The sequence below is a fragment of the Schistocerca cancellata genome, chromosome 1 (genome assembly GCF_023864275.1).
Source record: "Schistocerca cancellata isolate TAMUIC-IGC-003103 chromosome 1, iqSchCanc2.1, whole genome shotgun sequence".
In the NCBI taxonomy this organism is placed as follows: domain Eukaryota; kingdom Metazoa; phylum Arthropoda; class Insecta; order Orthoptera; family Acrididae; genus Schistocerca; species Schistocerca cancellata.
In genome coordinates, this window is record NC_064626.1 from 409,550,145 (window position 1) to 409,562,327 (window position 12,183).

At 38.5% G+C, this 12,183-nt stretch overlaps 1 protein-coding gene across 1 annotated transcript in view; it reads right to left on the bottom strand.

The window, feature by feature from the left end:
* LOC126175714 (dihydrolipoyllysine-residue succinyltransferase component of 2-oxoglutarate dehydrogenase complex, mitochondrial) overlaps window positions 1–12,183 on the bottom strand; it is a 74,008-nt gene that overhangs the window by 16,349 nt on the left and 45,476 nt on the right. The window contains exons 7-9 of the mRNA XM_049922650.1: window positions 8,448–8,850; window positions 8,120–8,318; window positions 2,253–2,504 (exon numbers count right to left, since the gene is read on the bottom strand). Coding sequence (XP_049778607.1) covers window positions 2,253–2,504; window positions 8,120–8,318; window positions 8,448–8,850 — 854 coding nt within the window. The remainder of the gene's footprint in view (window positions 1–2,252; window positions 2,505–8,119; window positions 8,319–8,447; window positions 8,851–12,183) is intronic.

Genomic DNA, 12,183 nt, shown 5'->3' on the forward strand with positions numbered 1-12,183 from the left:
GCACAGGGAGGAAAGAAGAGAGGAAAGAGAGAGAAGGATAGAAGAAAGAATCTCAAACGCCGAAGCGGAGAATAAAACACGGAAAAAAGACAAGGAGAATACGGCAAGGAGAATGAGGCAGAGATAGAAGTAAGGGCATGAAAGCAAGGAGAAGAGTGAACATAGGGACAGACCAACAGAGGAAGAAAGTGTGAGAACAGAAAAAAAAAACAAAGGAAACAGGATCCTGGAGTGTTCAAATGTCCGTCTCCGGACGAAGGCTTGATACATTACTCCCAAGAAGAGGGAGCGTGAAGGGGAGGTGGGGGGGGGGGGGATTGGGGACGAGGAGGGATGGGGAAGGGGGGTAGGGCAGCCCGGAAAGGAAGGAGAACTGCGCTAGCTCGGGGCCCCGTGCTCACCACGGACGTATCCACAAAAGAGTTGTGGACCCCCTGGGGGGACATTCATGCGAGATTCACACCATAACCAGATGTTTAGTATTGACTGTATGATTAAACCTGTCTGACTATATTTGTTGAAAATTTTTACTGTGTCCAACATTAGTCTGAAATAAGTTTAAGTGATAATTCAAGAACTGATGAACATATTTACTGTGGGTGGGTGAATACTTTGGAATAATGGCTGACCACGCCACTCTGCAACAGTTAAAATCTCACAAGCAAAATTTTGTGAAGGAGTCCTAACAAAATACAAAACCTTCTTATGACACACTCAATTAAAATTTGTTATATCATCTGCTGTGTGTCAATGGGCAATATCCCACTCTAAGCCGTGTAAGGGCTGCTACTTCTTCAGCTCGTTGTGGCAGGAGATAAGCTTTGGTTGCACTCAATGTTTCACTGAACACAGCTAATTACCGTGCACTTTCACTTAATTAGCCTCTCACCAATACAGGGTCTTCCAGTTCACATATGGTAAGAGCTAGCAGTGGGGTTGAACACTGAGCAGGAGATGGAAGAGAACAAGGCTCTTTGGTAGTAACATTAGCGAGTTCATTTCCCTGTAACTGTGTGTGTCCTGGAACCCAGCAGAAAATTATTTTCTTTGCACTTTGGAAATCTGAGCAGATGAGGAACTTTTTGCCACAATGCCATGTCATCTGCTTCAGTGCCCTCAGCATAGAAAACTATTCTGCACAGCAGTCCTGGGATATCTGTACTAATGACAAATTCGGGGAACATGACGGAGCAATCGATAAAGTTCACATGCTTAGATCCACCACTGTAAATAATAAAAATATGCAGGTGGTGATTTAAAATCTCATAAAATTTAGTTTTAAAAATGTAATTTGAGGTAAAATTCTCCCTGTACCGAGTCAGTTGACATCTTTAGTAGCCATGGCCATCCACCCCTGGCATTGGATGTTAATGCCCTCTACCTACAATACTCAAGATGCTCGCTTACATGGACTCAAATGGCCTCATTGCCCAAGGATGGTTACATAACGGACATTCCAGTGGCAGCTGGGCAACAGAGATGGATGCTTGTAATGTGGGAACAGGCAGAACCCTCTATGGTTGGTATCCCACGAGGAGAAGAGACTCAATAGATAGTGGAGACTAACCAGACTCCGCACACAAGCTGGAAACTGGACTAGTCCAAAGAGTCCAGGAAATTAGTGGAAAGGCTACTGATCACAAATTTCACAACACCAGTTCATCTATTCTTACTAGACAAACACTGATGATGAAAACTTCATCCACCACCACAATTTGAACCGGCTATCTATGGATTAAGTGCAGCTGCACTAGGGTGCATTAGTGACCTCGGGTATAGATGCAGGTAACAGTTTGTATCAATCTTTAATGGGTTTCCACATGAAATGTCAGGTCCATTGGCATGAGATGAAAATACAGTGATCACTGAAGGTTTCAAGTCCTACCTATAAATTAGAGCAAGATTCTGAATGTGTGCAATATAAAAACAGGTCACAGACAATAGTCCAAACAAAGTTTTCATCTTGATTTGTATGTCAACTGACGATGAATCTAAAATACATATGCGACTGCTGTGTAAAATTAACAGTAATCCTTTCAAGAGTTAATGATGTTCGTGTTTGACAGTGTACATATTAATTTACTTAACGAATGGATTCAGCTTCATGGAGGCTTCATGAATCTTCAGTTATTGCAACAATTAACAGTAGAGTTACTTGTATTATAAGAGGAATATACTCACAAAGCTTAGACACAAATTTCATTTACAAGAGTGGAAATGTTTCAGAACCAAACACCCGTAACAACACTTACCTGTCCTTTGATGGCAACAGGTCGTTCCACAATAGCATGCATACCCAAAATAGCAGACTGGGGTGGATTTATAATAGGTGTACCCAGCAGAGAACCGAAGATGCCTCCATTACTAATAGTGAAGGTCCCCCCATCCATATCCTCCACTGCAAGCGCTCCTTTTCGAGCTTTCTCGCCAAGTGCAGCTATCCCCAGCTCAATGTCAGCATAGCTCATTGATTCAACATTTCGCAGAACTGGTACTACCAGCCCCTGAGAAAAAAGTAAATGTTAATTCCTGAGAGATAATTTGATGAAAACACATAATACACAGTAAACTAAATCCATGAGACAGACATTATCACTCATTACATATTTATTGTTTGTTTTCTTTTACCAAAACTGAAAAAAAGGGAAGTTTATTCAGGGCACAAGTAACAAAGCAATATATTGAGGCTGAAATTGAACATATGATCCCAAAATAGAAAAAAAGGTAATACAGAAGTATAATATGGCATACACAAATTGTTACCCCTAATGTACACAGTTACTAACAGAAAATCTTTGTAGTATTGCCAGCAGGCAGGAGTGTTTTATGCACATGACACAGCAAAGTAATACGTAAAAAATTTCATACTTCATTAGAATAAAGGCAGAATAATCAAGATTCCATCACCTGCTGAAAGGAAATCAAGAGATCATTTTCCACAGAACTCCTAGTCCTTCTGACTGCCTCCATTAACTAGAGCCTGTAGAATCTACTTTGTAGGAAAGTAAATCTACAGACCAGGGCATCTTAATCACAATTATGCAGTGATATAAGGGTACAACTATCCCCAAACCAAATACTTTGAATGAATTTTTCAGGCTACCCAAGAGACAGAAATTACTTTGCTCGGAAGGAGGATTTAGAATTTGTTCCCACATTTTTTTGGTAGAATGAAAATTCACATGGCCATGTTGCAATAAACAGTACCTTTCATAGTTCTTTCAAGAAGTTTTGGCAGTTGTTGTCATCTCCAGTGAAATGAATCCAGGTATGGAACTGCATTGTCATCATGGTTAAAAAAAACATTTCGACCACTGTCGCAAATGGCCTTCATCAGGGAGACTCTGGGCCAGTGCTACATTCAGGTTTTACATACTATAATTGCATCCTGTTCATAGTTTGTTTGTCAGGAAATTCGTTGGACTCTTATTTTGATTGGATGGCAGGAGAAAAAAGGTGGGACTGACATCCTTACTTGATAGTAGCTTTTATTTTAATTCCTGCTGGCTACTATCAGTGAATGAGGGGCAAGACAGTTGCTCCACAATATCTGCTGGCAGCCAAGGCAAATCATTGTATTTTGTGCCTTTGACTGCTGTGTATACTGCCATGCTTAAAGGGGCAGCCTCACAAACATTGTTGCATGTAGCTATCTCCTGCCAGCAGCATAGAAAACAGAGGGCTATACCCATTATCACAATTCATGTTGGCAGACTGTTTCATAACTTCAGTTGTTTCATGTACTGTTCTCTTAAAGGTAACTGGCTGACTAGTTAGCAAAACAGAGAGAGAGAGAGAGAGAGAGAGAGAGAGAGAGAGAGAGAGAGAGAGAGAGAGAGAGAGCGCACAAACTTGATACTAAACTCATGAGTCTCTACTAAACCATTTGATTTGTGTGTTTTAACATGCCCAGTCTAAAATTTGTTATTTAAAAGAGCAAAGATAATAGTTAAATAAGGTCAAGTTGATTACTTGGCTGGAAAGTAAGAGCTATCAAAATTCGAATTCTTTTCCAAGATTGATTATATCTTTTCTGTGAAGTTTCAAGATAAAAGTTTGATTATTTAGTGAGCTCTATTAATAGTATAACAACATAATTACTTATTTATCTAAAAACAAAGATGATGTGACTTATCAAACAAAAGCGCTGGCACGTCGATACACACACAAACAAACACATACATACACACAAAATTCTAGCTTTCGCAACCAATGGTTGCCTCGTCAGGAAAGAGGGAAGGAGAGGGAAAGACAAAAGGATTTGGGTTTTAAGGGAGAGGGTAAGGAGTCATTCCAATCCTGGGAGTGGAAAGACTTATCTTAGGGGGGAAAAAAGGACAGATATACACTCTCATATGCACACACATCCATCCGCACATGTACAGACACAAGCAGACATAACACATATGTCTGCTTGTGTCTGTGTATGTGTGGATGGATATGTGTGTGTGTGCGGGTGTATACCCGTCCTTTTTTCCCCCTAAGGTAAGTCTTTCCGCTCCCGGGATTGGAATGACTCCTTACCCTCTCCCTTAAAACCCAAATCCTTTCGTCTTTCCCTCCCCTTCCCTCTTTCCTGACGAGGCAACCGTTGGTTGCGAAAGCTAGAATTTTGTGTGTATGTTTGTGTTTGTTTGTGTGTCTATCGACGTGCCAGCGCTTTCGTTTGGTAAGTCACATCATCTTTGTTTTTAGATATATTTTTTCCCACGTGGAATGTTTCCTTCTGTTATATTCATATCATTAATTACTTATTTAAGGTTGTATGCCACACTATGTGAATAGCACTGCAATGGATAGACAACATCAGGTGCTGAATATCACAATATTGTTGTCAAAAATATCTGATGGCCATCTGTTTTAATTTTATACAGATAACAAATAGTTACATTTTACGGCACTGATGGAAAAGAAAATGCACACTCATATACACATGTTCACATATTACTATAGTGTTCTTGCAATTTAAATCAAATGATGCTCTTCAGCTTAGCAAACTGAGAATGTTTAACTCTAGGCAGGAAGTTATCAATATGGTGCAATTTCTGCAGAGAAGGCTGGCAACAGTGCTTCATTAAATGGAAACCGACATGCACACGCAAGTTGAAGCTACTACGAGGGGTCTTTGAAAAGCCCGTGCAAAGTCCGAGAGATGACACCACCAGTGCGTATCGAGGTCATGTTAAGTTAGTAGCATTGATTGTCAAAAAATGGATGAAGAAGAATTTCATGTGGTGATTAAACATTACTTTATGAAAGGCAAAAAGGCTCAGGAGACTAATGAGAAGCTTGTTAAACACTATGGTGATTCTGCATCTTCAATTAAAACAGTTTATAAGTGGTTTCAAAATTTTCAGAGTGGCCATATGGGCATGAGTGATGCTGAACTTTCTGGACGCCCTGTGGAGCTTATGACCCCAGAAATCATTGATAAAATCCATGATATGGTAATGGATGACAGAACAGTTAAGGTGTGTGAGATTGCTAGTGCTGAGGGCATCTAGAATGAATAAGTACATAATATTTTGCATAAACATTTGGACATGAGGAAACTATCCGCAAGATGGGCTCCACGATTGCTCGCACTTGACCAAAAATGGAATCGTGTGAAGTGTTGCAAGGATGGTTTGCAGCTGTTCAGGAAGAGGCCGCAGGACTTAAATTAAACATGAAGCAAAGGAAACCAAGGAAAATTTGGAAAGATAACTGAAATTCAGGTAGGAAAACACAAGCATTAAGAATGAATTTTCACTCTGTAGTAGAGGGTGGACTGATATGAAACTTCCTGGCAGATTAAAACTTGGACTTAAAGTCAGCATATTTGCCTTTTGTTGGCAAATGGTCTACTAACTGAGCCACCCAGGTGCGACTCATTATCTGTCCTGAAAGCTTTACCTCTGCCAGGCTGTCTCTCCGCAACATCCTTTTTTCCAGCAGTACTAGTCCCAAGTTCCACTGAAGAACTGTGAAGCTTGGAAGGAAGGAGATCAGGTACAGTGGAAGTAAAGCTGGGAGGACAGTTTGTGAGTCATGCTTGGGTGGCTCAGTTGCTACAGCACTTGCCCCAAAAGGAAAAAGTCCCAGGTTCGAGTCTTGATCCAGCACACAGTTTTAATCTGCCAGGAAGTTCCATAATAAGCTTTCAGGTCTGCAAATTCAACCCAGAGATGGCAAAAGGCTTGCAAGAGAAGTTGAACAGAATGGATAAAGTCTTGAAAAGAAGTTATGAGATGAACATCAACAGAAGTAAAACTAGGTAATGGAATGTACTCAAATTAGGTGATGCTGAGGGAATGAGACTCTATAAATTACGTGATGCTGAGGGAATGAGACTCTAAAAGTAACAGATGATGTTTACTATTTGGGAGGCAAAATAACACACAATGGCCAAAGCAGAGAGAGAATATAAAATGCAGACTGGCAACAGTGAGAAAAGTGTTCCTAAAAAGAGAAAATTGCTGACTTCAAATTTAAATTTAAGTGATAGGATGTCTGTGGCATGGTAAAGAAGTGAAATGTTCAGACAACAAGAGAAAGAAGCTTTTGAAATGAGTTACTATAGAAGACTGTTTAATATTAGATCGGCATATCAAAAAACTAATGAGGATGTGCTGAATTGAATAGAGGAGAAAAGAAATGTATGGGACAAGTTGACTACATGAAGGGATTGGTTGACAGGACACATCCTGGGGCATCAAGCAATTGTGCATTTCTTAATGGAAGGATGCATGAGAAGTAAAAATTGTTGTGGGAAAGCAAGGTATGACTACAGCGAGCAGATTCAAATGTACATGGGTTGCAGTTACAACACAGCGATGAAGAGGACTCACAGATGATTGATTAGTGGGGAGGGCTGTATGAAATCAGTCTTTGTATTGAAATCACCATCATCTTCAGTATTTCAAGGATTCTGGACCAGTCAACATTGTCAAATGCTTTACTAAATCTACAAATGCTATAAAGATAGGTTTGCCTTTCATCGTCATATCTTCTATGGTAATATTCTATGGTAAGTGGTCAATATTGCTTCACATGTTCCAATATTTCTCCTGAACCTCATCTGATTTTTCCCTACGTCGGCTACTTCCAGTTTTTCTTTTTTCTGTAAATAATTCATGCCAGTATTTTGCAACAAAGGCTTTTGCAACCAATCATTAGATAATACTCACACCTCTCATTTGTGTAGTCTAAATTGAACTTGCAAACACACACAAAAAACCTATTAAATATACGTACACTGTGCAAACTTCCTGGGTACAGCAAGTAATCACCCCATTACATAAAATGTTATTTTTCTAAGAACAAGAATCTATGTATTTGATGAGAACTTTCCAGTTTTGACAAAACATGTACTCCATCACTGACTTTGTGGAGCACACGCAAAAATTGAAGAAAACACATCCTTACTGTCAATGCAAAGTTGACATTTTAAGTGACAATAATGGAACACTAACTTGAAAATTCCTACGATGGAATGGCCTGAAAAATTCTAACACTCATCTTTGCATAATTGCTGACTACTACCTAGGGAAGCCCATTAATATTAAATTTAGTGAACTGACAGGTTACACTTATGAACAACCTTGGCAAATTCACACACCCCTCCCCCTTAACACTTTAATTAAATATCATTAATACTGGCGGAATGCAATGTGGTGGAACACTAACTTTTTAGTACAACATCCTTCAGTATATGTGATGAGAAACATCTGCCAGTGGTAAGGATAAACTCCATTAGCAAACACTGCAGGTAATTCTGTCTAATTACAGTTCAATAAACTATTGTTTAGTCATAGCATGTGCAGCAAGTGGGAATACATGTTACTTAGAAGTGAATGTGAATTTAACCTGGCAATGTGTTTTCATAAGTAGCGACACAACTTTACAGTTTTTCCTATATCGATGTTGACAGTTCTAGGCTAAGGACATATATTTACATTCAAGATAGAGCAAGAGGACTGTATGGCTATATTTGCCATCACAGATTTGATGATTTCCTACCATAATTTACATCAAGTGTAGCTGAAAATGGCTTAAAACCGAAATCGTGCAGCTTTACTAAGAATAAAGCAAGAAGTTAACAGCTGAAGGTGAAAAAAAAAAAATAGAAAAAACTTACTTTTGGTGTAGCAACAGCAACTGAGATGTCAACATAATCCCTATACACAATCTCATTGCCATCAATCACAGCATTTACCACTGGCTGATCTTGCAAAGCATATGCCGACGCTTTTACAAAAGCAGACATGAAACCAAACTTAATGCCATACTTCTTCTGGAAAGTCTCCATATGTTGTTTCCGGAACTCCATTATATTTCTGTAAAAAAAAAAAAAAGTGCTGTAAATAATTAATAAATGTATTCCCCATGACTGTACACATTAGGTTAATTTTGTAAAAAAGTGTATTTTAGAGAAAAACATAAACAGCAACTTTTTGTTTACCAACCCCATATCAATTTCATTAAATGTTGTTAGCATAGCATTAACATTCTGTGCTTCCTTCAGACGTTGTGCTATGCGTTGCCGCATTCTGTTCATCTTGACTCGTTGTTCTGTTCGTGTTCCCGAGATCTCTGACGTAGGGTCAGAAGGAGGAACTTTGACAGTGGCTGCCTCAATGGCCTGTGCATGTCTGATGGCTGCCACAGGAATGGAACTCATTGGTGCCTGTGGTTTTGGTGGTGGAGGTGTGGGAGGAGCACTAGGTGCTGGAGCACTGGGAGCAGCGGAGGGAGGCGGTGGTGGTGGCGGTGGTGGGGGAGGAGGAGCCGCAGCAGCTGCAGCTGGCTGTGGAGCTGCTGATGGAGCCTTGGCTGCCGCCTCTGCCTTCGGCTTTGCAGGAGCAGCACCTGTGAGACATCTTCAGTTACTTACAGTCAACAAAAAACAAAAGGAGAATCTTAAGATGTAAGTATGTGATATCATAATATGTGAGACAGAAGGTGAAATGGGACTTCCCGTTGGAGAAATAAAATTTTCAGTACAAGAAAAAATGTTTGATAATGTCTAAAATAACTATTTTCATTTTTTGTATATTGCAGTAATTTACTTCTTTTGTACAAGCTCATATCAATTTAAAAGATCTTTTAACCCAACAGGAATCAATTATATCCTTAAAAGCAATTGATTTCAGTTTTCTCAAAAAGGACTGGCCTGACAAGAGGTCCCCGTTCTAAATCTCGCATCTGCGTGTGCTATCCTTCACAAAATAGTATTTCCTAAATTTTATAGGCATTTTAAGGAGATCAGCATAGCTTTGGATAAAAGAAAAAGGCCTCATAAACACAAAAATGCCAGTCAACACAAGTGATTAATTTTTACAAAACAGTTATAAATGCCTACAGATGTTACCAATTTGCAGTTGGCAGCCATAAAATGCCAGCTAACATTACTGTAGCAGCAAAAATCTACAACTACAACACGTTAACTCTGTTATTGCTGCTAGAAACGAAAAAAAAGTTGCAGTTGCTGTGAATAAATATGGCTCTCTTGAAAAATAGCAATGCTAACGAAGTATCTCACATAACTAAACATATCCACTTTGAGCTTGTTAGCTTCAAAGATACTATACATTGCAAAATGGACACTGATGGAAATGGATTTGTGCACCGCATCTTTCCCCAAAAAAAATGAACCTGCTGGGTTTCCTGGTGCAGTAATTCCAGCAGGGATGACAAAACATTGAAAAGAGTGTGTTTTTAGAAGCACCAGGACTGGTTTTGAAGATAAATAAAAAGACATTGTGTGTCCTGAACTAGAATCAGAATTCGAACCAGAACCTCAAGTCAGTGACAATAAGGATCCGGTGGAATGAACCATATCAGCCAGATATTCCAGAGCCAAATAGGAGGCAAAATGCTGTTTGTGATGGAACTTGAACCCCTTCAGTGTTTTAGAAGTAGAAAATCAAATCATTTGGCCACTACACAATATGAGATTTCAGTAATATATTTTTGGGGGTTTAGTGAATTCAAAATTTTAGACTCTTTTCGGTCCCTTAACGGCTTTTTTTTAATAAAAAAAAAAAGGCTGTGCTGGATAAACTAATTTTTTCTGGCCAATTTATTTGGTATCAAATGTTTGTACGTGCTGTAGATCTGAAGGGGTTAACCTCTTACTAAGTAATGTTAACTTTAAAAAGTCTGTATCATTTGACAACGGACATTTTAAGGGTAATACAAATGCAGAATTTGTTTCTTAAATATGTCAAATTAAACTATGCCAATAAAGTGAAACTTCAGCATTATCACCAATATTAAACTTGTCATGACTCACTCAAATTTAGAGAGAGTGCTTTTTTTTCCTTCAAATTATTCAGAATTTAATGTGGAGTGTAAAAATTACAATAGCTCAAAATTCAAAATTTTTGACAAGCAATCTTTTTCTTTTTCATTTCACATATCATGTTACAGGCCCCTTACAATACTATGTAAATTACACACAGTGATGCAACACCTTATACAGGGTGGTCCATTGATCGTGACCGGGCCTAATATCTCACGAAATAAGCGTCAAACGAAGAAACTACAAAGAATGAAACTTGTCTAGCTTGAAGGGGGAAACCAGATGGCGCTATGGTTGGCCCGTTAGATGGCGCTGCCATAGGTCAAACAGATATCAATTGCATTTTTTAAAAATAGGAACCCCCATTTTTTATAACATATTCGTGTAGTATGTAAAGAAATATGAATGTTTTAGTTGGAGCACTTTTTTCGCTTTGTGATAGATGGCGGCTGTAATGTAGGTAAAGACAGATTGCCACTTACCGTAGAGAAGACATGTCAAGTTGCAGACAGGCACAATTAAAAGACACTCACATACAAGTATTTTTCATGTGCAAGTGTCTTTTAATTGTGCCTCTCTGCAACTTGAAGTCTCTTCTTTACAATAAGCAGCAGTCTGTCTTTTCCTACATTGCTGATATTCCTACCTGGAGTTTCCACTGTTTGAAATACATTAGTATAACCATATATAAAAAAACAATTAGAAATTTCAGGCCTTGAAGACTGTTCTTTTGCCAAGCAGTGAGGGAACTCTAGCATCCCATTCTGATAAAGAAGAAGTAATATTTAAGGAATGGTTTCGAATGAGTGAAACTGGAGTATGGAATGTTTGTGTTATAAGAGTAGTGAAATATGTGGTACCCCAGAAGAGGGATCCACCAGTACACAATGCAATGCACTAAGTCAAATGTAGGATTTAGGTGAATACTACATTAGCAGTAGAAAAACAATAATAGAATCTTAGTATACCTCAGTGAAAGGTTGCAAGCACTGGATAAATATGAAAATTCCTCCAAAATATATGGCAAGAAACATGATTAATAGATAAAATAGAACAAATACAAAAGTTTGAAATGTTGGCGGAATCATGCAAGTATACAAGAAAATGAATTAAGAGTCATTTACAGTACAAGACTTAACAGCCGAAAAAAAAGGCTTAATTAAGGATATCCACAAGAAGAAATGCATCACATTGATAAAGGCACAACATTTGTATCTATGTGAACATTTAACCAAGATTTAACACTGGTAAGAACTCTTAACATTTTTAAATGAAATTCTATATAACTTTTCAATATAATTCACACTAATATTTAAGACACTTATCATTATGAATAACCAACATCAGGCTTCCATTCCCATAAACATCTGCCAACTAATTTGGGGCGTATGGACAGCAATTTTCCCATCAGCCTTGTTGTCATGGTGCAATAACAAGTGATAATTGGTGCTTGATCAATGCTATATAGAGGGTAAGCTACATCTACATGCTAACACCTAAATGAATACTTTGCAAATCACACTTAAGTATCTGGCAGAGGGTTCATTTAACCACCTCCATAATAATTCTCTATTATTTCAGTCTCGAACAGCACGCAGAAAAAACGAACACCTATATCTCTTCCATGCGAGCTCTGATTTCCCTTATTTTATTATGATTATGGTTTCTCCCTATGTAAGTTGATGTCGACAAAATATTTTCGCATTCAGAGAAAGATGGTGATTGAAATTTTGTGAGAAGAGCCCACTGCAACAAAAGACGCCTTTGTTTTAATGATGTCCAGCTCAAATCCTGTATCAAGTCCATGACTCTCTCTCCCCTGCTTTGGGATAATACAAAATGTGCTCCTATTCTTTGAACTTTCTCAATGCACTCTTATTCATTCTATCTGGTAAGGA